The sequence below is a fragment of the Cyanistes caeruleus genome, chromosome 22 (genome assembly GCF_971803275.1).
Source record: "Cyanistes caeruleus chromosome 22, bCyaCae1.hap1.1, whole genome shotgun sequence".
Taxonomy (NCBI): domain Eukaryota; kingdom Metazoa; phylum Chordata; class Aves; order Passeriformes; family Paridae; genus Cyanistes; species Cyanistes caeruleus.
Window position 1 is genome coordinate 6,322,462 of NC_141722.1, and position 27,192 is coordinate 6,349,653.

General features: G+C 44.5%; 1 protein-coding gene and 1 long non-coding RNA gene across 9 annotated transcripts in view; one reads left to right on the top strand and one right to left on the bottom strand.

Moving 5' to 3' along the window:
- Nucleotides 1-3,967: 3,967 nt before the first annotated feature.
- Nucleotides 3,968-8,222, bottom strand: LOC147649561 (uncharacterized). The gene is made up of 2 exons (XR_015278654.1): nucleotides 8,010-8,222; nucleotides 3,968-6,634 (listed from the first exon to the last, which is right to left on the bottom strand). It is a non-coding gene; the product is annotated as an uncharacterized LOC147649561 (long non-coding RNA).
- Nucleotides 7,781-27,192, top strand: part of DVL1 (dishevelled segment polarity protein 1) — a 69,929-nt gene continuing 50,517 nt past the window's right edge. For 4 of the 8 annotated variants that reach the window (XM_086860155.1, XM_086860152.1, XM_086860154.1 and 1 more), the window contains exon 1: nucleotides 7,781-8,128. In XM_086860155.1, coding sequence (XP_086716281.1) covers nucleotides 7,959-8,128 — 170 coding nt within the window. In that variant the 5' untranslated portion in view covers nucleotides 7,781-7,958. Of the gene's footprint in view, nucleotides 8,129-8,497; nucleotides 8,634-13,528; nucleotides 13,633-27,192 lie in introns of those variants that run through there. The other 4 variants (XM_086860157.1, XM_086860159.1, XM_086860160.1 and 1 more) reach the window with 4 other exon arrangements.

The window sequence follows — 27,192 nt, forward strand, 5'->3', positions numbered from 1 at the left end:
TTCTGAGCCATCATTACACCAGGCATTTTTCCATGTGGTGAATCCATCAGGATAACAATGGCAAAGGCTGATCCCTGTCCTAGGCTGGCATAAATAATTTCACACAGAACTTTGCACGAACCAGGTGAAGCACAAAGAGCACAGCCCTCCCAAATGGTAGTGCAAAACCTCATTTTATCCATGGGTAAATGTCAGTATCCTCATTTTACAGGGAAAGGGAAGCACAGCAGTGGCTGAGGGCTCAGCTCAGAGCTGAACTCTGCATTTCTCACCCTGTGTTTGTTGATTTGTTTCTGTTTCAGACCAGATCAGATTTGGCAGGAGCAGGCGTTTGGTGGATGCAGTCACAGAACTGTAAATGCTAGCCTCAGTTAGATCAGAACCAGGAATGTTGTGGAGAGGGCTGAGCTCCTGTGTGGAACCTGGGATGGGATTTTTCTGCAGCCTTGGGGTGGATCCAGGCCACACAGAGCACATCAAACCAAAGGTAGGACCCAGCGCAGGGAGATGGTGAAGGGGAGCAGTTCCATGAGGAACAGGAGTAACAACAGGAATTTTCGTGGACCAGGTGCTCAGAAAGGGAATCCAGGAGGGGGATGAGTCCATTCCCATGGATTTTGGGTGGATTCCTATGGCAGTGAGGGTGTGGACTGAGGTGGGGGGTGGGGGAGGGTTCTACCTCTGAATAGTGTCAGGTGGGGCTGCCAAAAAATTGGAAGTAATTCAGTGTTGTAATCCAAGCAAGTCAAAACTCCAGGAAAGCTGCAGAATATTGTCAGATATTGGGGCATGGAAGGAAAAGGTGTTTCCTGTTGTGGTGACAGGGACTTGAGTGAGGGTGGCCAGGGATTGCCATCCTTCTGTTTGGTGGTCTGGAGGGGGTGGCACAGGGGGAGATTTGTGTGGATGGAGCTGGGACAGCCTCTCCAGCACCCAGACCTTCCCTTTTCTTGCCAATTTGTGTGTCTTGCCAACATTCTCAGGCATCTAATCCCAATCCAGACCCCTGTTCCTCCTTCCATGGGCACCAGGGATCTCTGCTGGGTGTGACAGGGCTCAGCAGGACTCAGAGGGTGGGATGGTTCCTCAAAAGCTGAGCTCAGCTCTGCCAAAAACATGGTGGGTGAGGCCTCCAGAGGGGCTGTGCTGGCTCTTCATAAGGTGGGACATTACAACAATGCACTTTTAATGACAAGTAGACCATGGACATTTTTACAGATATCAATATGTCTGTTACTGGGGGCTGTGTTAAAGAATAATTGTATCAGGGGACCTTATTTTCAATGCCTTCAAGCAGTAAAAATATTAATAATAGAAGGGAACTAGAGGTGGAGGTGAGCCTTCCTAAGCTGCAGCTGAGCAGATCTTCATCTTTTGATTTCTTACTGCTCTCCACAGGTTCTTTTGTGATCTGTAATTAATTACCTTTAGCCTCACTGAAGATCCACCCCAAGAAGTGCCTGGGATTGGTGCAGAGGAAGGTCTGGGGTTGATCCCAAGCCCCTTTTTGCCCTTCCCCAAAGCAGAGAGGGATTTTTATGCTGCCCTGAAACCCAGGCTGCAGTCCTGCAGGTGCAGGAGGCTGTGCTGGTTATTCCATCAGGGTGGCACAGTCTCAAATAATAGTCATTAACGTCTCTCTTCCTCCCTTTCATGTCTGTGAGTCAAAGGTTGGAGATTTTTCCTTGCCAGCTCCAATTGCTCAGCACAGCTCACACAGACACCAGCTCAGAGTGGGGTTACTTATAAACTCCAGAGGCATTGCAATATTTTATCTGACTCCTGGGCTGCAGAATAGCTTAAGGGGGGAAAATTTAATATATTCTCTGAAACAATGGCTGGGGAGGGCTCTTTGAGTTCCTTATCCTTGCTTTGATCACTGGTTGGGATTTGGGTAATGGTCAGGCATGCCAGGGAACCTTCCCTGGTGGGGTGGGATGGGATTCTGGCCTAGGATAACCCTTCCTGATCAGAATGGGATGGGATTCTGGCCCAGGATAACTCTTCCTGGACATTAAATGACCTGGGATGGGTTTCTGGCCCTTTTTCCTTCAGGAGAGGAATGTTGTGTGATTGGCCTAGAGATCATCACTGTAGCTTTCACCAGCAGCCACTCTGTAATTTAGCAAATTAAAATTCTGGCTGAGAGAGAGTCATGCAGGTGCTGGGTAACAAAGGAAAAAAAAACAACTGCAGATTTTTTTTTTTGGTTACTTAATGCAAAGGGATTATTGAAGGCTGTTTGCCCTAAAATCCTGGTGAGAAGCCACTGAGGCCGTTCCCATTGCACTTTGCATTCTTGGTCTGTGGCACTGCTGGGAAATCCATGGAAATGAGAGGGTTCCATTTGGAATTCCCCCTCTGGGCTGGGGCAGGAGCCCTACTCCCTCTTCCCAAACAATTTGGTTTTCTCTGTCCTTTTGTTATCTCAGCCTTTCTCTGCCTAATCTGGGACTTGCCTCTTGTGGAGAAACACTTTTTTCATGTAGCACTTGGCCTGAGTTATTCCAAGTAATTTTCTCCCTGTGCCAATGAATTGGTGCACTTTGATAAACTTATTTACCTTCTTTTGCAGACTTTGCCCCCTCACAGTCTCCCTGGTTTTCTGAGACATAGATTTTTATATTCAATTAGTTAAAATAATAATCATAATCTCTCCCCGCAGTGAGAACTTCACCTCGATGATTGTTATTATTGTTGCTCAACTTTTACAGTTTGTCTATTAATTCTCCAAACATTTAAGAAATAAAGGAGAATAAAATGGACTTTCCAGCTCAGGCTGATTTTATTTCTTGCCCTTTTGGAGGTGTTCTCTCAGCCAGCATTAGCTAATTTTTCCCAATAATGTTTCATCTCAGAGCATCCCAAAGTGCTTGACAAAGTGCAGACTGGATCCAGTAAATTATTCCAGTGATTCCAATAAGATTTCCACATGGGGAATCATTATTTGACAGGGTTGGGGGGCCCCCAGAGGAATTTAAACTCTCCAGAAATGTTGTATAAGGAACAAATCTGCAGCTGGAGATGGAGCTCAAACAATCCAGCAGAGAGGAAGGCTGGCAGCCCTTCCAGAGGATTTCATTTTGTAGGTCCAGAAGGGAAGATAACATTTCCTGCTGGAATCTGGATCTCCCTGCCAGCCCAAATTCCTCTTTTCCTTGCAGGACTAACACCTTGTGAAGTTCCTGCTGCACATTCTGCTCCTGGGGGGTCTCTCCACCCCCTGAGCATTTCCCCACCTGGCACAGCAGAGTTCTCCCAGGGACACTGATGGAAACAGCTCCTGCTGAAGCCTGGCTGGACACTGCAGGGACAAGGATTTGAAGGATCAAGGCAAGATATGAAAATAAAAAGTGGCAAAAGAAGTGCATTCAGCAAGCTAGGATTATTGACCAGCTTGTCCAGCTCTGGTGAAACTGTCACCTTCCCTCTTCCCTGGTGGAAATCCCACTGCCATTCCCCAGCACCTCTTCTCTGGGGTGAATCAGCACCCAAATAATCCTTGCTGGAGCTGCTGTGGGGTTTTACTGGTCTCTGCTGGCAGACTCTAGTCCAGGCCTATATTATTTTATTTTATTTTATTTAATATTTTATTTAATATTTTATATTTTATTTCTTTATTTTATTTTATTTTTTAATTTTTTATTTTATTTATTTTATTTTATATTATTTTTAATTTTTATTTTTATTTTTTATTTAATTTTTTCATTTTTCTTTTTTTTATTTATTTATTTTATTTTTTATTTTATTTTATTTTAATTTTATTTTAATTTTTAATTTATTTTTTATTTTATTATTTTATTATTTTATTTTATTTTTATTTTTTATTTTTTGTTATTATTTTATTTTATTTTATTTTAATTTTATTTTATTTTATTCTTTTTTCTATTTCTGAGGCATCTTTTGTCTGTTAATGGACTTTCTAGGAGAGCTGGGAGCAAGGAAAAGCTCATTTAGAACACCAGCAGACCACTGAAACAAAATATTTTTATTGTCTTCCACTTGGCTGAAGTGAAGTCCAGTTTGTCCCAGTCTCCTTTCTGCCTCCCAGTCTAGGGAGAGTTTTACCAGGGGAGAGGAACTTGTAAGTCATCAACAGAACAAATTTCTGAGGGGAAGAAGAAACAGTGAGAGACAAGGAGAATAAAGACCCAAGTAAACATTTCTAAGCAAAAAACTCCAATTTCCTAAAGGTCTGTATGTGGCCTCAGCAGATCAGCTGCTCTGCAGACAATTCCTGTAGGGAATTTGTTCAAGTGTGACTTTCTCTTTTTTAAAAAAAGGGGCTGCAGCTGCTAAGGAGAGGTAGGAAAAGCAGAGGAAAGAAAAGAGATTGAGTCAGGATGAGGAGGAGCTGGGATCAATCCAAAGAATTTATCATTTATAGGTTCTGCATTCCATGGAAGTGTTTGAAAATCCACACGAGTGTTGTCCTCTGTCCTGTTTTCCCCTCCCTGTGGGGCAGTATCTCTCCTTAACGCGTATTTCTAACTTAAGTGGGGCTTGGAGGATGCAAATACTTCCTGTTATCTCTCATTTTCCTCAGATTTGTGTTCAGGTCCAGGGACAGCCCCGGGGAGCTTTGCAGAGGTTACTGCGAAGTCTTTTGCTTCCCTCTAGTGTTTAATGTCTCCATTTCCTTGTCAGTGACTGCCCAAGGTCCACTGCACAGAGGGAGAATAAACGGGAAAAAAACCCCTTACAGATCTTCCAGACCAGATCCAAGAGAAGTTTAAACTGGCTTGGATTGGATCCTGCTCACATTCCCCAGCTGGGAGCCAGCCCACAGCCTCTCCATTTTGAGCTCTGGGTGGTTGCAGTGACATCTCTGCTTCTCTTTCTGTTCTGGGATCATTTCCATGTTTAGTTCATCTTCTGCATCAATGACAATCTTGCCAACAATCCTCGAAGTGAAATTTTGTTCTTTTACAGATAAATCCTTGCCGGTGGGTAAAAACCACCTAGGAAACCTCTGGGTGGCTGTTCAGAGCTTGGTTTCCCTTTTGTCCCATCTCTTCACACAAACATTGTGTGAAATATTGCTGCAAAATTTTTGCCCAAGAATAGAGGGTTCAGTTGTTTTCCCATGGAGTATTAAGGGCACATATTCTACCTGATGTTCAAGAATTGTTCTAGAGATTCTCCAGTAAAAACTCAGAAGTCCCTAAAACAAAAAACATCATGGGGCAGTAGTTTAGGTCAGAAGCCTTTTACAAACTGCTGAGCACCCAGAGTGTGGCAAAGTCTCAGAATTCCCTGAGACAAGCAACAAGCATTGCTATAATTCAAAGGAAGGCTTTTTGAAAGGGTTTGCTCATTCCCTGTGTGGTAGCTGCTGTGTAAATGAAGAAAAGGGTGAGCAGCTTTTATGCCTCAGGACATTCTCTGCTCCCTGCAGGGCCCAGCAAGACCATTCCCTCTATCACAGACAGCACAGCACTATTAGCAAGAGATTTGGTGCCTTCTATTTATTTTTTTGCTGAAGTGTTAAGGCCTGAGCTCCGCAAGACACGAGGTATTAGCCCTGATGGGCCAGGGGTGTATCCTGCATTCTGGTGTCCTCTCTTTAATTGGATTAGCTGCTGGTTTGACTGCAGCATGAAAGTTATCTCCTCTCTTCTGTGCTTTCTGGGGAGCTTTTTGTGAGTCACAGAGCCAGCCTGATCAGGTCTGCTCCGAGGTAATCATCTGACAATTATACAGCTCCTTCTATTTCCAGCTGTCAGAAGTAGAAGCAGAGCTCATGGACATGAGCACGAACAGAGCTCTCAGCAGGTTCAGTCTCTGGGTGGGCAAGTGAGGAACCCGGAGGTCGTTATGCAGGAACTGAGGGGACCAGAGGGCTGGGTGTTAATGTTTTGCCCGAGTTTCATGCTGCAAAAACTCCATAGAGCTCAGGATCTCAGCTAATACTGCTCATGCCAGAGTTATGATCCCACCAAAGGGAACTTTCCCATTCCTGCCTGGTGGAACTGATGGATTCATGACACACTTTCCATACCAGGAGTGCTCTGGAGTGCTTGCAGAGCCTGGTAGGACAGAAAGCTGAACTCATATTTTTATAGAAATCTCCATTATTCCCATAATTACAAAATTAAGAGTGAGAAACTCTTGACCATCTTGAAAAGAACCATATTTAAATGTAAGTAACTCTTGAAAATTACTCTTTGAAGTGCCCTAAATTGGTGATTCCTGATTCAAACCAGCACCAAGTCAGTGGTTACATGATGAGGAGTAAGGCTATGCCTTGACCTTGCTGTTTGTCCTATTTGATGATCACACATTTAGCAGGGATGAGTGGTAGGAATGTCAGCTGGATGTGATTTTGGAGTTACTTCACCGTACCAGCAATGGCAGGAGATAATTGATGATGTTTTTGTTTCTCACTATTGTTAAGCCTTGTTAAATTCTGGATTATCCAGCCCCAGCTCTGTGCAGAATTTGGGAGTGGTATCAGTTCAGGTGGTGCTGGTAGCAATGATTAAACTTTCAGAAAACTGAAAATAATGTTCCCAGACTTTCTGGCAGCCTCTGACACAGCTGGGCCTCTGTTTGGTGCTGGTAGAAAAATCCTTGCAGTGGCACAGGTAATTCAGTCACTGTGATTTTTTTCCTTCAGATGCAACTGAGCATCCTGAGAAGTGAATGTGCCCTTGCCTCGCAAGGGTATAAGAGAACATCGTTAGCTTGAGGTTTAACTGGAAAAGGGTTTTTTTTTTAATAAGCAAAAGATTCTTTGAGACCTAAGGACACTGCTCTGAAATCTTCATTTTTTGGTTGTCATTTTCAGGGAATTTCTAGAAATAAAGGTGGATTCTTTCCAAATACATCATCTGCGTGGCAATCAAGATTTTTTCTGTGGTCCCCACCTGTTTCCCACCTCCATTCCCACTCCCATCCCCTTCCCTGTCCTGTCCCTTTTCTATCCCTGTCCTTGTCCATCCCCTTGTCCATCCCCTTCCCCATTTTCATTCCATTTCACGTCCTCATCCCCTTTCCCTTCTCCCATTCCTATCCCATTCTCCCACCCCCTTTCCCACCCCCATTCCCTTCCCCTTCCCTGTCCCATCCCTGTTCCCTTCTCATTCCCTTTCCCATCTCCTTTCGTCATCCCATCCTCTTCATTTTCTTCATCCTTATTCTCATCATCTTCCCTTTCCCCATTCCCATTCTTATTCTCATCACCTTATCTCATCCCCTTTCCCTTTCCCACTCCCATTCCCTTTCCCTCCCCATCCCCAGTCCCATTCCTTCCCTGACCCCTTTCCCATCTGCCTACCCTTTCCCTCCCCATGCCCATTCCCTTCCCTTATCCCCATCCTCATCCTCTTTCCCATCCTCTTCCCTTTCCTCATGTCTATTCTTATTCCCATCCCTTCCCATCCCATCCTCTTCCCTTTCTTCATCCCCATTCTTATTCCCATCGCCTTTCCCTTTCCCATTCTCTTCCCTTTCCTCATCCCTATCCCATTCCCATTCTTGTCCCCATGCCATCTTTTCCCCTTTCCCCATCCCCATTCTTATTCCCATCCCCTTTCCCATTCTCTGCCCTTTCCTCATCCCCTTCCCTTTCCCACCCACCCTCCCCGCCCCGCCATCCCCGCTGCCCGGGCCGTGCTGCCGCCGGGCCGGCAGGGGCGGTGTGCGGGCGCTGCGGGCGCGGAGCGGGGGCGCGGAGCGGGCGGAGGGCGCTGCCCGGGGCAGCCCCGCTCCCCTCAGGCCGGGCCCGGCGCGCCCGGCCCGGGCAGCGCGGCGGCGGCGGCGGCGGCGCAGCGAGGCCGGCGGGGCGGCCGGAGGATGCGGGCGGGGCGGGCGCGCTGCCGTTCCCGGGTCGGGCAGCTAGAGAGCAGTGCAGGGAGCGCCAGCCCGAGCCGCGAGCTCCCTTCCTGTGGGCAAGGCCGACAGCGGAGCCGAGCGCCGGCCGAGGCCCGGGCCGGCCGCCCCCGCTCCGCTCGCCCATGGCGGAGACCAAGATCATCTACCACATCGACGAGGAGGAGACGCCGTACCTGGTGAAGCTGCCCGTGCCGCCGGAGAAAGTCACGCTGGCCGATTTCAAAAATGTCCTCAGCAACCGGCCCGTGCACAGCTACAAGTTCTTCTTCAAGTCCATGGACCAGGATTTCGGGTGAGCGGCCGCGCTCCGGGCGCACCCCCAGCCCTCGGTGCCGCGCGTCCGCCGCGGGCCGGGCAGGGCTCGCAGCATCCCCGGGGCACCTGCCGGGCTCGGCCGGGCCGGCCCCGCTCGGCACCGGCGGCGCCGCGAACATGGCGGGCGCGCCGGGCCGGCCCTGCCGCGGGCTCGGGGCTGCCGCGATCGCGCCCCGCGATGCCCCGGGATCCCCCCGCGGTCCTGGCTGGAGCCTCCCGGGCCCACCCGGAGCTGTCGCGGTGCCCTCGGGTCCAGCCGAGGCGGCGGGGACGGGCGGCCGCAGCTGTCACCGCGCCCGGGGAGGCCGCGAGAGCGCCCGGGCAGGGCGGGCGTGCCCGAGGGGCCGCGGGGCTGGCCCGGAGCGAGAACAGAGGTGCCGGGGCGAGGAGCGGAGGCTCCGCGGGCAGCGTTGGGACGGCGGCCCTCAGAGCTCGGGGGTCGGACGGGTGACGAGCGGTCCTGGTTGAACGGGCGTGAAATGGTCAGTGGTTAAATGAGGGACGAGTGGTCACTTGTCAAACGGGCGTGAAATGGTCAGCGGTGAAAGTGGTCGGTGATCAAAAGGGTATAGAATGGTCAGTGGTCAAACGGGTGACAAGTGGTCAGAGGTCAAACGGTGCCAAGGGGCTGTGCTCACACCGCAGCTGTCAAATCCTCGAGGTTAGACAGGTGTCAGACGGTCCCTGGTCAAACGGTGTGAAATGGTCAGTGGTCAAATGGTTATCAGATGTTGGTGGTCAAACGGGTGCAAACTGGTCAGTGGTCAAGCAGGTAACAGCGGTCATTGGTGAAACGGGTCCAGGGCCTGCGCTCAGATAGCGACTGTCAAATCCACTGGGGTCAAACAGATGTCAGACGGTCCAAGGTCAGATGGGAGTAAAATGGTCAGTGGTCAGACAGGTGTCAGGTGGTCAGGGCTCAAACGGGTGTCACACGGTCCCTGTGCCAACACTGACAAGCACCGGTCAAACGGCTCCAGGGGCTGTGCTTGGCCAGCAGCTGTCAAACCCTTGGTGGCCACACGGCTGCCAGATGGTCAGTGGTCAAGCGGTCAGTGGCCAAATGTCTGCTTGCAAGGGCACACAGTGAACTGGGAGCACCGGAGAAGAGCAGGGCCAGACATTGAAATGACCTCTGTGGTGACCAGAGGCAGCTCGGTGACCGGAGCCGGGGGATGTTTGACGTCGTTCTGCTCCCTGCACACCAGTGTGGCTTGCGTGCCACCGGGCTTAGCGACAGCCAGAATAAAATAAACCAATAAAAGTCCCTTTGACAGTTTGCCAGACAGTAACTTTCAAAATGTATTAATCCTTTTGTAGCAAATCACTTCTCTTTGTACTCACATCTGTCGCTGGCAAGGCAATTTTGCACAGCTAAATGCTTTGCCAGGGAAAAAAAAAAAGGAGCAGGTTTGTGGGAAACTCGTGTGGACCTGACTCCAAAATAACGCTTTGGTTGAGGTGTAGGTTTTATGTTTGGTGAGATGGATAACCCCAAGCATCCTTGGACGTGTTGTGCAGCCTCTTTCTTATCCCTGAGACCCCAAAGCTTTTCATGCTGATTGTGTTTTTATCCCTGGTGGAATGTGGATATTGTTTGTTGACACGTATTTCTGATGTGGTGAATTGTTAGTGTTGGCTTGTAACCATAGGAGTGTTTGTGGATTGATTTCTTGTTTTTCTCAGTGTGCAAACATTTTGTGGGGGGAACAACTGTACAAAATGTTTGTTTTCAAAAGAAATATCTTTGAAATTGACTACTAGTAAATTTTCTTCCTTCACCCCCAGTGACAGGGACACATTGTTGTCCATGTAGAAATTCAACTTGTGTTTGTGGTTTGATTTCACTAAAGGAGGTTGGGATTGTTCAGGCATCATCTGCATCATTCTCACTGCCACAGAAATTTAGGATTAGGAAATATAAACTGTGCTGAGGTGTCTTGAACCCACAGGGATGTTTTGGTCTTTGACCAGGAAACAGAGTTAGTAGGAAACCCTAGGGTGTATTTTCTTATTAGTCTGAAAGTTGGGGTGAAACTTGTCTGTTATTCTTGGAAATGGAAATGATGGAAGATGAAGGGGTGCAAGGGTCAATACCTGGAAATTCTGTCTTTATTATTTAATCAGCAGCATTCGGGTGACAGTCCATTGCCTTGAGACAGCTCCGAGTGACTGCATGTGGGACTTCTGAGCTGTCAGTCAGATCTTTGTTTGCATTTATTTTGTATGTCTTAATCCTTTTGTGTTTGTGCCTCTCTGAATCCAAAATATTTGGGAAAATTAGAAGAAAATTCAGATGAATTTTGGCTGTCTTAGTGAGTGTTAATAGTAAATATGGTCTTTGTTTTCATCATCTTGTCTGCAAACTGACTTTGTAGAATCATGGAATATCCTGAGCTGGGAGATTATCCAGTCCAGCTCCTAGCCCTGCCCAGACACCCCAAAATCCCATCCTGTGCATCCCTGGGAGTGGTGTCCAAACCCTCCTGGAGCTCTCGGGGCTGTGCCCTTTCCTTGGGGAGCCTGGGAACAGCCCTGGAACCCTCTGGGGGAAGAACCTTTCCCTAAAATCCATTCCAACTCCCCTGGCACAGCTCCATCCTTTTAATTGTTGCAAACAGGCAATTCTAGCTGCCGTTGCCACAAACCATAACAGAACCGTGTCTCTTTAATTTCTCCCTTATGTGCCTGAAAATCTCCTCCAGAGCAGCTCTTCCCTGCATGTTCTGAAGTGGCACTTGGGCTGGAGCTGCAGGGACATTTTGGGTGTCCCTGTGGCATCCTGGTGTCATTCCCCGTTGTGCCAAGCTGGGATTTGGCTCGGTCACTTGGCAGGGCAGTCCCTAAATCCCTAAATTTTTCACTGTGAAATGTGAAAAGCACTCCTTGTCTTAGGAAAGCAAATGTTTTCCTGGAGGATTGGAGGATTGGAGCCTCCTTGGGAAGCTGGGGAGCGGGAACTGACTCCTTGCAATTCTGCACATGCTGTTGTAATTAAGGCACGGCCTTTCCTGGATCCTGAAATAATGGAATAAATAATGTGCTCAGAACCACTGGATGTGCTGAATGGTTTCCAACTGTGAAAGATGAAGTGGCTGAGGGTTGGGATGGAGCTGGGTCATGGATGTGGCATAGAATTAAAGCCCTGTGTTCTGAGTACCTTTTCGCCTTGGAAGGTGTGGGAGTGTCACATTCCCTTCTGAGCTTTGCTTACGGTTTAATTTACTGCTCTGCCACTTTCCCCTGTGCCACTTCACTCCCTAACTCATGAATGGGATGGCCCTTCCTTTACTCTGCTTTTCCTGCTGGCTCCACCTGTAGACCTGATGCTGGTTTTAAGATGCAGGATGTCCAACTGTGCCCTGACATTAATACTCAACCCTTGGAGCTGATATTTTTATTCTGGTTGGTGTGAGACCAAGCAGGGACATTAGAGGATCAGCCTCATTAATGTGACAGCATCCACCAGCACTGAAATTTAGGAGAGGTGATGTTTGAGGTATGTTTTTGTAGACAAGGAGCTGTGTCATCAGCTGATTTAATTAATTCCAGCTACTGATTTTTTCCTCAGGGCAAAGTTCAGAGGTCATTTCCTATCACTGACATTGTTGATTCTCAGGTTACAGCCCCACATATCCCTGCAGGAACACTGAATTCTCTTAATTCTTTGATGATTTAAAAAATGACAGCAAATGAATACATCTAAAAATAAAGCTGTAGCTTGTGATGCCTGGGCTCTCATGACTGAAATGCTGACAGCTGTGTGGGATCCAAATTATTCATAATGAATCTGTGTGACAGATCCTACAAGAGGAATTCGTATCTGTCTGCTTTTAAATATTTGGTATTTCCAGAGCTTTGCTTGTAAAACACTATCAGTAACTTCCAGAAGCACAAAATGATGGATGTGGAGGATCCAGGCACTCCTGTGTGTTTCATTTTCTACACAATAACCTGGTTTGGGACTTTGCAGTTCCAGTGTGGGATGTAATGCTGTGGTAGGAGAGTTTCAGTGAAGAACTGAACCATCCTAAAGATGTGATCTGTCCAAAACTGGATAAATATTCCTTCTGTGCATTGTTGTGGTTCCTCTGCTCCGTTCCCTGTGAGTGGGGCAGGAAGAATCCATGGAATAGCAGAGTGTGTCTGTTCTGCCACCCTTTGGGTGAGGTTCAAATCCTCATTCTTTCCATTGTGTGAACTAAGACTCCTTTGATTATTCTTCTTCAGGGAGTACTCTGAGGAGTGGCTTTTTAAGCATTCCTTTGGTATCAGCAAAAGAGCTTCATTTCAAACTGCACTTTGAGGTGCAGCTAAAAATTGGTTTTCTTGGTTGAAAATTGGTTTTCTTGGTTGAAAACTGGCAAGAAAATGGGATTTTAAGCAGTAGGAATCCAGTTTGGGGTTGGGATTGTGAGCTGAATGGGGTAAATCTTAATAGGAGAGGGACATGGGAAGCATTTTTTGCTTTTTCTTGTGGAGGTAATGCAGCATCCCCATTTTCACCCTTGCCCTAAGAGGAGTTAGGATCAGGAGTCCAACTGACAGATGTCTTGCTGTGCTATAATTTCATAATTAGGAAAGCTTTTAGAGACAAGAGCTTTTTAAAAATACACAGAATAATTTCAGGGGGAGAAATGAAAGTAGGAATTGCTTATTTATCCTCGAGGCTGACAGTTCAGAGGGACTGTTAGGAAGAGTTTGTAGTGACAGGACAAAAGGGAATGGCTTCAGGCTGACAAAAGGGCAGGGTTAGATGAGATTGTAGGGATTTTATTCCCTGGGAGGGTGGGGAGGTCCTGGTACAGATATCCCAAAAAAGTCTATGGTTGTCCCATCCCTGGAAGTGTCCAAGGCCAGGTTGGAGTACTCTGGGGTAGTGGAAGGTGTTCCTGCCCTTGGCAGGGGGTGGGACTGGATGAGCTTTAAGATCCCTTCCAACCCAAACCAGTCTGGGATTTGCTGATAATTGAAGTGCCTTTTGGACACTGGACATAAAGCTTGGAAACCTCAGTAGATTTGGGTGTTACCTCCACAGAATTCCATGGTCACTGAATGAAATCTGTTGTAAAAATCCAGCAAGCAGAGGAATGTCAGACAAAAACCTGGAAGTTTTGTTTTTCCTGTTCTCTGTTCTCAGGAGCCACAGAGTTCTAGACTCTGAACAAGGAAAGTTCTTTTGGGCTGAGTTCTGTGCTTGGAAAGCTCTTTCCAGGCTTATTTAGGGATCTACAGCAGACTGGTCAAAAGGATTCTGCCTTTTTGGTGGGCTCTGCTGTGTTCTGGAGTAGTGAGGCCACAGTTTCGGGTTGGGTTTTTTTGGGGGTAGTTATTGCAACACGGATTTTAATGAGGTATTTTTGCTGGTGTTTTTAAGGAGACCCTCTCAAGACTAAAGAGCCACATGACAGGATGCCTCCCTCCATCCTTGTTTGAAAACTGAGCAAGCAGGTGACAGAGGCTGATATAGGTCAGTTACAGGTAGGAGTTTGTCTTTTTTGAAACAGAATAAAATAAATCAAACAAAACAAATAAAACAAAACAAAAGCAAGTGGTTCTTATTTGCTGTAGAAAACACAGAGCTGGCAGAGCAATGTGCAGAGTGGGGGGCATGTGCTAAAAATACCAGTTTAGGAAAATGATCTTTGCAGCTTTGTCACAGGGATTGATCCCCACAGAGGGAGCCTGGATGGATCAGAACCAGGCCAGGGGATGTTGAGGCAGCTGCAAGGATCAAAGCTCTGGCATGAATTTTCAGCTGTGCCAATGGGAAGTTTCAGAAATGCTGCTTTAGGGAGAGCCAAGTGTAGGATGGATGCGAGGGCCTGCGGAGCAGCCAGGGAATTCCAGGTGATGTCCAGAGCTGAAGGACGGGCAGGTAGTTTTGCCTGGGACCTTTTTTGGGGTTTGGAATCCAAAACCTGGAACCTTTGGCACTGAAATAGGAGCAAGGTTCTTGACAAAGCAGCCATGGAGAATTTCCTCCTTTGCTTGTTTTCCTTGTCTCCTCCTCATTTTGTCTCTTTTACCCTCAATCGAGGGGAACAGGGTGTTTTTAAAGAGAGTAAGGAAGCAGTTCCATGAGGGCAGAACTAATAAAAACAGCTTTTCTGAAGATTGATGTTCTCTTAGTGTTTACCTTCTGTATTTTCCCTGTTCTCTCATCACTGAGAAAAATACAGTTCATTTGGACACAGGTTGGGGCTTCAGCTGCTCATTCAGCTTCACAATTTACCATACAGACCTTTGCAAATGCCCATTTACTGAAAATATAAACGCACATTTATGGAGAATATCTTTTGGTCAGCAGCAGATGGAGCAACAAGTGGGTTTCTTGTAAAAGTTTTTTGGTTTTTTTTTTCCCCCCTCCTTTTTGGCCGAGTTTGCCTGGCTGGAGGCAAATGAAGGATTGTGTAAGAGCCCAACTGGCTCCAGGTCAGGCTGGGACAGCTGCTCCTGGGGTGTAAACAGGCAGGGCTGGCCAGGGGATGAATATCAGGCATGGCACAGTCCAGGGCTGACATCCACAGCCCTTCTCCCCTGCTCTGCCAGCCCTGACACCACCTGGGGCTCATCCAACACCTGGTGAAGTCACTGAGGGGCTTTTTTTTTTTCTGAAACACACTGAATTTTGAGCCATTTTCTAGCTGAGCTGTTCTGTCACATGAGCAATGTGTGGCTTGCAGTGAGTGCAGTGGTCGGAGAAAGCTTTTTTAACAAAAAAAGGTGTTTGTTTTTTTTTTTTCTCAAAACCCCACAGATGGTTGAGTAAATTTAGTTGTGAAGATGTTTAATTTTTGCTAGTTCTTTGAGACAGCTCCTAAGCCTGAGTCTGCCGGCTCTGGCTGTGCAGTTCAGTGGCTTTTCCAGCTTTTATTCTACACTCTTGCTCAGCTTGGAAAAGACACTTAAAATCATGGGGTCCAACTTTTAACCAGTACTGCCAAATCTATCTCTGAACTGTGTCCCAAAGTGACCTTGAGTCCCCAGCTTGATTCAATCAAACAAATCTGGAATAACAGCCTGAAAATTTGGATTGTTAAGAGCAAGCCCTGAGTACCTGGATCATCAGCAGCTCTTTAGAAGGAAGGAGAATTCAGGCTCCAAGGGAGAGTTTAATACCTGCAGAAAGTTGAGGAACTATTACTGGTGGAAAAAAAAACCTGGTCTTTTATGGATGGTGGTGTCGTTGAAGCTCTGAATTGAGACTTGGAAATGCAAAAGAAATTGCATTTAGGCTTGGATTTTGCAAAATGGGCACAGTAGCTGAATTGAGGTCTGTGCCTGCTCCTAACAGCCTTTATTTCTCCTTTCTTTTCCCCACTTTCTCGCTGAAGTATATAAACTTTCTGGACACTCACACTACTTCTGTTTATACAACATCCAGCACTGTGGTACTTTTCTGTTTGCTGGAATCAGAAAGCACCATTGTAATACAAATAATAAAAGCTCAAAAACCCCAGAGCTCAGACTTTGGAGCCATACCAGGCTGACATGTATTTTACCAAGCTGATTCTGATACCTGTCTGCAGTACAAGCCACTGCTTATTTTAATGTCCCAGCTGTAATGTAATCTAAATATTTAAAATTACTTTTTTTTTTTTTTTTTCCTGCTGGAACCTGAGCCTTGCTCTGCTCTGAGGGTGGAGTGTGTTACATTTATTAAAAGCTAACGCTGTGAAAACAAGCTCAGGGGATCCATCAGGTTTGGTTTGCTTCCTGTGCCTGCTGATCTGCAGTGGGACAAGTTAGAAAAACAAGTTTACTTCTGTTCATTTAATGAGCACCTCCTCAGAGTGGATGCAGGGTTTTGTTTTTCTTCTATTTTTTATTTTTTCTTTCCCAGCGCTCAGGTAGATTTGTTTTGGTTTAAGAATCCCCACACAGCTCCTGGAAACATTAAGCATTCAAGTTCAGCAATTTATCTATAGGCTGGCTGTATCTCTAATTAAAATTTGCCTGTGAAGGAGGTTGAATTAAGTAGGATTTATTTAATAATAATTTTTGAAGGATTATCTCCATCCCAGCCTGCCGTGGGAGGGCGAACAGGGAAGCAGGACAAGATCCAGATGCACCAGGAGATGCACATGCAGGGGGCTTTGAAAGCCACCCTAAGTAGCTACAGACCAGATTAAAACGTTGAATTAAGGAGTTAATTTACATGCAGTAATAAAGCCTGTGCAGATTTCCATGGTGTAACTGAGATGAGTGGCAGCAGACTCCCTTCACTTGGGTCCTGCTTACCTCTGAGCATGAGGCTGTTTTCAAAACAAATGTTTCAAAATTGAATTTTGATTTTAATTAATTTTTATTTACATTTTATATTAATTAATTAAATTAAAACTGTTTTCGAAATTAAATGGCATTTTAGAGCCATTTAAATGCAGCCTGGGAGGTGCTGCCATGGCTTGTGCAGCATGGCCAGTTCTCACTCTAGTTAGAACTCTTCATTCTATCTATTTATTTCAGCTGCTCTGTCCCAGTGTCAGGTGGTGGTTGGGCAACACACAGAGGAAAATCCTCTATTCTTCTGGTCTCTATCTCCTTCAGGAGTCATAGCATGGTTCAGTTTGGATGTTTTGATAATTAAAGGTACCTCCTTTCTCTATTTTCCCCACAGTGAGGTTCCTGGATGTTTGACTGAAATGTTCTGCTTGATATGATCAACAGCAGATTTCCCTGCCTTAATCTTTATGTGAAATTCTGTGATTTCCTGAAATTGTGGCTCATTCTCACTCTCTTTTCTGTGTTCCTGCCATGTTTTCCTTCCAAAGATCACTGAAATCCAATATTTTAAAGTCACTAAACCCTGCCCCCTCTCCTTAGCAGGTATCTCTCAGGTGCCTCCCTCCTGTGCCTCACCTTATGGGAGGGGAAATTAATTAATTAAGAACCAGCTGATTGTGCCAATTAACGATGCTGACTCAAAACACATGTATTATGTAATAGACATAAAACTCACTCTTTACAGCTTATTTTTGCAGTTTATTCGGAGGTTTGTGCTGAGATTTCTGGGTTTTATTTGGAAAAAAAACAGAGAGGAAGTAAAGGGCAATATCTAGGGGAGTTTAATTCCTGTTTTTCCTGTGGAAATAGGAATGGTTTGGTATTTCTAGGTGATTTGACCATCTATTTTGGGAGTCCTGGAGGTAAAATCAGCCTTTGTCCATCAGATCAGCCAGAGGGAAGTGAGTGAGTTGGGATGGTTGCTGGTATTTTGACACCTGGGCTGAGCAAAGCAGTGCTGGGCACTCCTGAAAACCCAAAAACCCCTGGAGAAGGAGGCTCAGAACAGGGGCAGTGCCCTGAGACACTTAATTTATCCTTTTTTTCCTTGGAATCCAGTGTTGCCTTTGTGCCCACAGGATTCTGTTGTGCCGGGGGTGTTTGAGGCAGGCTGAATAAAGGAGATCAGGGGAATGGCCTGTTGGAATGGACACAGATTAATATAAATTTATCCTACACTTATTTTTTAAAAACTCTGCTCATGGTTACTCTCCATTTACCCCCTTCTTTGCATAATGATTAATTAATAAATTAATTAATTTCCCCTAGTTTACCAAAACTCTTCTGCATTGTATTGAACAGAAAATCCTGCTGCAGTTTAATTCCTTAATATACAGGATTGCATCTTGTTCCTGGCTGGGTTATTTAGAAAAAAACCAGGTGCCTCATTTTTTGCTGAATGTCTATTTTATATGCTCTAATTATGCTATTATGTGGTGATAATTAAGAGTTCTGCAAGGGCTGTGTGTGTGAGCTGCAAATGAATCCTTTCTGCTAAGCTGGAGTAATGTCAGAGCATCCTGGCCTTTGGCAGGCAGCATTTTGAAACCCTTCTTTTTTAAAAAAGGAAGTAAATTCTTAAAAAAACCCAAAAACGACCAAACATAAATTCAGTTTAAGTGTAGCTATTTCTTAAGAATTTGGCAAAATACACAACCCCAGTTCAAAAGAATTGTTTGCAGACAAGATCCACTGAAGAGTTCAGTTAGGAAAATTAAGTTGGGGAATGAAGCATTCCTGACTAATATCAGTTTTTACTGTTTGTTTAATCTCTGCTTGCTTTTATTCACTTGGTTGGGGTGCTGGAGCAGGGAAGATGATTAAACTCATCTGTTTTTCTTGTCTCAGCAATTGTTTTTTCATCATCATTTAGGGCAGGTCTGACTGTAATTCCAGTGAAGTTAGAAGAAAACCACTCCTGAAAAATCTCATCATTCTCAGTTTTGCCTCTCCAAGAGTTCAAATTGGTTTTTTTTTTTCCCCTTATTTTTCTCCTGTCCAAAGATTTATCAGTAAATATAGACAACGTTGCTTTAAAATTACTCTGCATTGTTACTTTAACTCATAAATCTGCTACTGCAGCTGGAAACCTAATTTGAATTAAATCAAAATGTCTGTTTAAGGGGATGTTGCTGACAGGGAAATCATGAAAATTGTAATTATATATTCCAGTGCCATGACACAGATTTCTCCAAGGCTAGTTTGGAACATGCTGACACATCCTACATGTACCAACTATATTAGATGTAGTCCCTCAATAGCCATTTAAAGTATTTTGGGAGATATTTTTTCTCCTCGTGGTTTTAATCAGCCTAAAAATCAAAGTTTTAGGGCAAATTCATAGAGACATTTTTGAGGAAGCAGCATCTGATGACAGTAACGTCTCATTTTTATTTCCCCCTCTGAGTCCATGGCAGCTCCTACTGTTTCCTGACCCTCTTCTGCTTTGAGAGAACACAGCAATGAAAATTCCTGTCCTTACACACCCTCCCAAAACTGGCAGGGAGATGACTCTCTTCTGTAGGCAAAAATGAAAAGGTCACGCCTGTCCAGAAAACCTGCAAACCTCAGAGCTGCACCCGTCCAGCTCCTGAGAAGATCCTTTTAAATCCTGATTTTTTTTCAAATTCAAATCTGATGGTGACCTTGAGTTGGAAAGCACCCCCTGGACTGAAACCCAGCTGTTTGGAGCTGGGCAGCTGTTGTTTTAGCAGGAATACAGTGTTTTTTTAAAGTGCACAAGCCATTTTCTAGTTGTGCCTACAGAGAAGAAAAGGATATAACCATCTTTATCATTTATAACCATCTTTATTTTTGTAGGATGTTTTGCTCTGATTGTTTTAGCCTCTACATGTGTGAGAACTTAATTTAGTGAAAATATCCCTCATTTGTGCTGAAAAATACAGAATTTCCAGGATTTTACCCCTCAAGGTGCTTTGTCATCTTGGGGTGCTTTTTGCAGGGTATTCAATATTCAGGAATCTGCTCGTTTTGCTGCTGCTGCTTCATCTGGTGGTTGTTTTTTAGCAATAATAGAAATATTTGTGGTTTTTGGAGCCACAGCAGGAGATGGGAGCAGGGGCTGCTCCTAAAGCCCCATTGCTGTAGTGTCCAAGTTTGTGGAGCACGTGGAATTTGGCGACACACAGAGTTTTTAAACCCTAATTTGGTTAATTTAATCCAATTCTTGAATGCTTTTTATTTATCCTAAATTTCAGAAGCAAATCCATCCAAATATTATTCGTGTGCTTACACAGGTGTTCACTTTTTGCTCTCAGTTCCCAAAGGGTCTCAAATGTTTCAATAATTAATAATGAATTCTGATTATTCTGACCAATGTATTTTTTCAGATTTTGTAGGATACCAACAATCCCTTTTGTGGGTATGACAGTTTGAGATGCCCCAAGCTGTAAGACCCCAGAATCTGGGTATAAATGTGTGTAATCTATAAATAACACCGATTTAGAGGCTTTTTGCAATAAGAAAATGCTTGGGGAGAAGAGATGGAATATGGAGAATTTCTGTTTTTCAGGGAAGGATCTCCTTTAGCCTTCAGCTCTTCCAGCATCAAGAGAGGAGATTTCCATCTCCATCCTATTTACACATGGCAAGCTTTGATATCCACGCTCTGCTTTTTCCCCCATCTTTTCACTCCTCGATTTTAGCAAAAAGAAAACTGGAATTGCCCTGCCACTGGAATGCCATTTTCCAGAGTAATTAGTGGTTTAATGAGTGTGTTGAGGTGAATTTTGCTGGTTTGGGGGTCCCAGTTCTCAGAGGAGGCTGCTGGAGGCTTGTCCTGCAATTCCTGCAGCAGAGTTTAATCAGTTCAGACAAGCTGCTGAGCAAGTGCAGAGGAATTCTCAGGGCTCAGGGAAGGAACGACCTAAATAATTGTCCTGTGATTCTGTTGTGGCTTATTTCCATGTGGAATGGGAGTAACTGAGAGAATAACCATCATTTTTTCGTTATTTCAGTAGCCTTGGGAAGATAAAGCATAAAAATCATATGGGAGGATATTCAAAATACCTCCAGTATTGGATGGAGTGTCCTGTAAAGGCTCTTTAGCAATTTGGGAGGAGCAGGCCTAAATGGACCCTCCAGATTTTGATTTATTTATATATTTTAAACCTGCCTGTGGATTTCTGAGTTGTGAGGTGTGGAAACATTTGGAAACTCCTTCATAGGTGTGCAAATAGTGTTTGTTTACACCTGTCTTATTGTGGGGAACTAGGACAAGAGCTTGTGTTTTCACAACTCTTTGCTGTTCAAACCAAGAATTCATCGCACAGAGTTGGAGAGGAACAAATAGACTTGAAAATTGTATCAAAATATGAGTTTTTTAAGTTGAATCTTACCTGAAACCAGCAATATGGAAATGACCTGGCTCTGCTTTCCCTCTGGAATGTGAAGAAGGATTCTGATTTGGGATTTGAGTTCAATGTGGTTTGGGTTTCAATTTTCCCTCTTCCAGCTACTCTGAATTTGATCTTGATTAAGTGATTTAATCCCTGAGATTACAATTTGAGTTAAATATGTGATTATCCTGATTTATGTCCAGGAGTTGTGCCCTTGGAGGAGTTTGTGAACATGTTAATTTTAAATGTCTGCTGCCATTGCTTTTTGGCAGAAATTCTCTTTACTGATCAACATAATGATCCATTTCTACCCATTTTCCATGGATTTTACTATTGTGGTTGAATATTTAAAATCACATAAATAAAATAATTTGCCAGCACAGAAAGAACCAGTTAAAAACCCATGTATTTGTAAGACTTCTCAGGGCTGTTTTAAAAGTAATATTTATTTCCAGTTGTCATTTATGACCTGTTTTATTACGGGCCCAAATTAAAAAAAAAGGTACAGTGAAAGGAATGAAACTAAAATAAATGGAACAAGACTAAAATAAATGGAATAAAATTATTTGAAGCCAGAGCCTTGCCTGGTGCAGAGATGAGGAGGGAGAATAGATAAATAAAAATATGCAAAGAAGTGCCTGACCTAAACAGCAGCAAGTGATGGCAGGGTGCAGGAAACATGAATATTCAATATATGCTGTTTGTACCCAGAGGTGCTGGTTGGATGGTGAATTCCAGGGAGAGGTTGGATTTCTGATATCATGTGGGGATTCTTAGTCACTGCAGAGTTGAGCAAGTGCAGGACACGCTCGACGAGTTCCTGATTCCAGATTGCAGAAATCCTCCCTGGCTCCAGTGGTGCTGGCAGCTAATCCTGGCAGGGTACAGGATGTGCCTTCCCAGGGCTGGGAGGATTTGGAGGAAAGGTAAATTCAGACCTGGCCCTGCCACCTGTGCAGCTGCAGCCTTGGGAAGAGCTTTTTGGTGATGGATGGTTTCAAAACGGCTCAGGTGTGTCCTGAGTGAAGAGAAATTGTAATTCTCCAGTCAAGTTTTCAGTGCAGTCTGAATTTATGTGTTGTTTGAGGTCTCTGGCTGGTAAAAATCACCTGGAGGGAATGTGGAAGTGCTGTGCTATCAGCTGGAAGCATCTGAAGCAGACCAATCAAATAGTTAATATTAAAAACTCTGCCTTTCTGCCTTTCAAATTGTCACAGCAGGGGTTGCATTTCATGGTTGACATTAGCCAGGCTGTTCCAGCTCCTGCTTCTTTCACATCCTGCTTTTCATCCCTCCTCCCTCCTTAACGTTTTTTTAATGCATCTAATATTCAGTGTGGCTAATAAGCAAATTTGTCATCTGCTTATTTTTGTCTTTGCTAACCCTCCCCCAGCCCTCCCTCCTGCTCAGCCCAAATTACCAGTAAGCCCGGGAATTGCAGATAATGCTCCTGTGAATTATCCTTTGCTGCAGGGCAGCTTTGCAGTCCCTGTGCCAAGCTGACTTCACTTGTGTGACTAAAAAAAAAAAACAAACTGGAAATTTGGGATGTTGGAGGGTACAAACTGAGGTTTAAGAGGCATCTCCTTGATGCCTCTTGAATTTTGTGGGGACATCTTTGCTGTGCTGCTGATGGCACTTGCTCTTCAAGCTGGTAAAAAAATTATGTCAGAAAAAGATACAACAGGTTTTCTCAGTGGTTTGCTCATGGTTGATAAGCTCCTAGTAACAAAACGGTCCTTACTCTGGAGAATTCAACATTGAACCTAAATAAAAAGAAAACAACATAAAGACAGAAAAAAAAATTGGAGGGGTTTGGGTTTTTTTGTTGAATGAGAAGATGACAGAACAGCAAATAATGTATTTAAAAGTAAAATTCGGTGAAAAGAAAGAAGTTTGATCCCCACCCCCTTGCGCATTTGGTCTGCAAACACCTTCCTTTTCCTGAAATAAAAATGAAAGTAATAGAAAATGAGTGAGTAGAAGTTAAAAATCACTCTCTGTGCCCATGGCCTGGGATCTGCTGGATAGAAGAACAAATTTGTGACATAATTCTTTAGCCAAGCCTGGCAATCTGACTAAAGGTTGCTTCCAGTGATTGTTCCAGGGTGGAATTGGTTTTGACAACCTTGAGTCTGTCATTCCAATAAAATGTATTGCTTCAGATTAAGCAAAAATAAGACTCTTCTTCTTCTTTATAGTCCTAGAAACTTTGGACTTTTTATGTACCCTTCTCCCTTTTTCCCCAGGGCTTCTTGCAGTGCTGATTTGTCCCTGGCTCCCAAACTGAGGAGAAGCTTTAGGAGATGTCAGTTAATAAGTGGGGCACTGGGAACTCTCAGAGCAGCCTGAATATCATCATTAGAGCTCTCTGGATTTTGATTCCTTTGCAGTAATGTCATCCAAATCAGGAAATGGATTTATAACTGTGCACAAGTGGGATGTTCTTGTCAGCTTTCCTGACTGTGGGGACCCTTTAAGGTTAAGTGATGGTGGAACAGCACTAAATGGTGTCAACTCTTGGAAAACCTGCCTCTTGAAAACTGCATTTGCTTAAAAATTCATTTAAAGTAGTCCTAGAATTAGTTTGACTTTTCCTGGCAGATTTCTCACACTCACATGTTCCTGTTTTTTAAGATATTTTCATTTTATGTGCAACAGCCAAGTGAAATAAATAAAACCAATAGAAATTAGCACATCTGGCAGCTCATGGAGTCCTTAGGCATCCTTTTCTCTAAGGATATCAGGTATAGACATTTAAATGCAAAACAAAGTGCTCTTGGAAATATATTATTGGTCTCAAAATGTGATATACTCTCCCAAGTGTTCAGGCATAAGGGCAGATGTCAGATGCTATCGCAAAGGGTGAGTCAGGATACAAAATCTGAACTTTTATAAAACCTGAGTTTTCTTAGGGACAGATTTCCTTTGGAAAACAGTGGTTCAGGGCATGGTCAGGAGATGATACCTGCATTAGAAAATTCAGATATACTGAAGTTGTCCTAAACTCTTCAAGATGCTGTGGGACAGAGTTGCTTGATGTGTGTTTGTGATTTCCCCACCTGACTCTTTAGAGGGATTTTTGGTGGCTTTTTGGATTCTGGCTTTAAACAGCAAGACCTTTGCCTGAAGCTGAGGCACTCAGGATGTTTTTGGGCTAATTTCAACAACTGCTCTGCATTTTATTCCCATCCCCACCACCCCCCTACCCTCCTCCTCATCCCTGCTGTCTCCTTTTAGTAGCTTCTGTTGCTCTCCTTAGGCTCCAGGGATCAGTAATTAAGAAATCAGCCCCTGGATAATCACTGGGAAGTGGTGCTGGCAAAGCTGCTGGTCTAGCCCAGCCTCTGTTAGAAAATGAGTAAAGACAGGAACAGAGCTGTACTAAAGAATGGCCAGATTACAAAGCCACTGGGATTGGAGCTCTCCTTATCTGGCTGTGCCAAGGAGCAGGATAAATGTCTCAATGAACTTGGAATTAGGGAGTTCACTCCTGAGAGGTGCTATTGGTGTCCTCCCGCAAAAAGTAGGATTTAGGAAGCTGTGGGGGATTAAGGAGTGAATTGGCTGAGTTGGAGCTGTTCAGATGCTCTGCTCTGTGTTTGGAAGAAAGAACAGCAAGAAAATCAAACTTCAGGGTTTGCCTGTTTCCAATGTTAGCTCAGCTTGAGTCAATTCAGATCCTGACTCCTGAAAAACTGCTCTGATTCCTAAAAACCTGCTCTGAGTCTGAACTGTAGCTTTTCAGATTTTGGTGCTTGTCAGCACAATGAGTTTGGGATCTTCTCATTATTTTGATGTGGCAAATGGCTTTTGCTTCTCTGATGGGATTTGGGAGAAATGTTTTGCAGCCCTCCTGTGTGTCCCAGGCTGAGTGTGACACAGAGATACACACAAATCCAGCCTGGAACACAGAAATATAGCCCTGTATTGCAACTCTAATGACTCCACTAATAGGGAAATTTTATAATTTCTTCTCAATTTCAAGCTCAGCCTTCTCGGGGTGAATGTGTTCATTAAAAATAAGAAATGGGCTCTGTGCTTTCCCACTTTCTTTCACATTAATACACTGGAAATTTGAAGGCCAAAGTTCTGGTGGATTCTGTATTTCAAGTTACAAAAAGCAGGTTTACAAAAATTTATGGGAGCACAGAGCATGAGGGAATGGCTTCAGAGTGACAGAGGGCAGGATTAGATGGGATTTTCGGATGTTATTTTTTTCCCTGGGAGGGTGGGGAGCCCCTGGAATGGATTTCCCAGAGAAGCCCCATCCCTAGAAGTGTCCAAGGGCAGGTTGGAGCACCCTGGGACAGTGGAAGGTGTCCCTGCCCATGGCAGGGAACTGGATGAGTTTTCAAGTCCCTTCCAACCCAAACCCTTCTGGGATTCCATGAAAAATACTCATTTAGAAGTCAAATGCAGTAGAGCTGGTGCAGGTTTGGAATGAAATTTTGCTCTCCCTTTGCATATGGAAAAGGTTCAGTTCTGTGATGCACAAAATTCCAGCCCCTTTTATCTGAGCTGTTTCTCTCATGTTGCTGAAATGACTTTTAAAAGAGTGGGAGGTGGGAAACTGAACAGGCAGAGCTGGGCAGGTGAAGATTTCCATGGGGCCCCTCCCAGACCAAGCTCCCTCTGTATTTTTCCAGCTCCTGAATGATGTTTCCATGAGGAATATTTGGAGGAGCACCATTTCTTGGTACATTCGTGGCAGTTTTTGAAAGTCTTAGCTGAATTATTTGGGCTGTTCAACCTATACAATTTTTATTTCCCTGAAATGACTTTAAGACCTATTGGCAAATATGTCTTGTTGGATGAGGAATAATGAGTTGGTGGGAAAAGCTTGTGATCCACTTGGAATACAGAATTCCTGTGTCCTGCTAGATCATCTTGTAAGGATGCACTGAACAAGAATAGCTTGGACAAATGATAAAGAACTCAAAGATCTGTGTCAGGTACCCAAGTGAGTCGCTGAGCACTGCAGTTTTCTTTGTGTTCAGAGTTCTTCAGGAGCACAGTAATAAATGAAGTAAGATCTCTGCCTTGCCCTTACCAGTTCTACACTGAAGGGGCCATTCCTGAAATGAGGGAGGTTGGTTTGTCCATATTTATATGGACACTGTAATCCATCAGCCCTGCCATCTGTGCTATAACTGCTGTTTTTCTAAGTGAAATAGTAGATATTGTTTGAAAATGTGTTGTAGTTTAGCTTGGAATAGCAAATCCATGTCTAAACATGAATGTGGGGCTGGGGGATTGCATTTATTACCAAGGACTTTTTGAATTTCTCTGCTGGAAAACTTTTCCCATGGTGAACACAGATTTTTTTTTTTCTCTGTGTGGTGCAAATCTGTAGAGAGAGACCACAATCCCATAGGGACACATATCCAAAGACTCCCTGTTCCTGAATTTATATCTGACTTGGGATTTTGTGGCAAGCTGGGAATCTCTCTTTTAGTGCCTAAACAAACTTGTAGGTCCAGTTATACTTTGAAGTTGCAGTGTGGGTGGAATTTATTACCTGGTCTGAAGGCAAGAGGTCTGAACCCAGTTTTTCATGATGCAAGGAGTGTCCTGCAGTTGTGCTGTGCCAGGGAGGGTTGGAGGGCTCTGTCTGTACCTGGAGCTGGTGTTCCTTGTGCAAGAACAAACTTCCAAGGGGCAGACACCAAAACCTTACCTTGTGATCTGCATTTTCTAGAGGGCTTTAGCCACGAAAACTGGCCATGTGTGGAACAGCTGGAACCCGAAATGGGTTCCTGTTCTGACCCTCCTGGGCTGCCTTTGAGGCTTGCTGGAAATTCTGGGAATTCTGGGTTGCGCTTCCTAAGCTTGTACAAAGAACTAAGCAGGGAGAGGGAATATGGAGAATTTCCATGTTTAAGGGGAGGGTGGTTGGATCTCCTTTAGCCTTCAGCTTTTCCAGCATCAAGACAGAAGATTTCTCTCTCCATCATATTTATGCATGGAAAGCTTTGATATCCAGGCTCTGCCTTCATTTTAGCAGAAAGCAAATTTGGGTTGCCCTGCCACTGGAATCCCATTTTCTAGAGTAATCAGCGAAGCACCAACTCTGGTTTAATGAGTGTGTTGAGGTGAGCTTTGCTTGTTTGGGGTCCCAGTTTTCCCCACAAAATAATTTCAGGGTGTTCTGTGTAATTCTGGGTGGGCTTGGGAGGTACCAGAGGTGTTTGACTCCACCTCTGTGCTTGTGTTTCGTGCAGGGCTGAGGCAGCAGGCACTGTCACATCTCCTGCCCCACACACCTGACTTGTCATGGGCTTCTGGAAGGAACCTTGTGAAACTAAACTGAATCATTTTCACCATACCAATGACCATAATTATGCCATTTAATTAATTTATGTCTAGACAAATAACCCAGAGGGAAAAGAGAGAG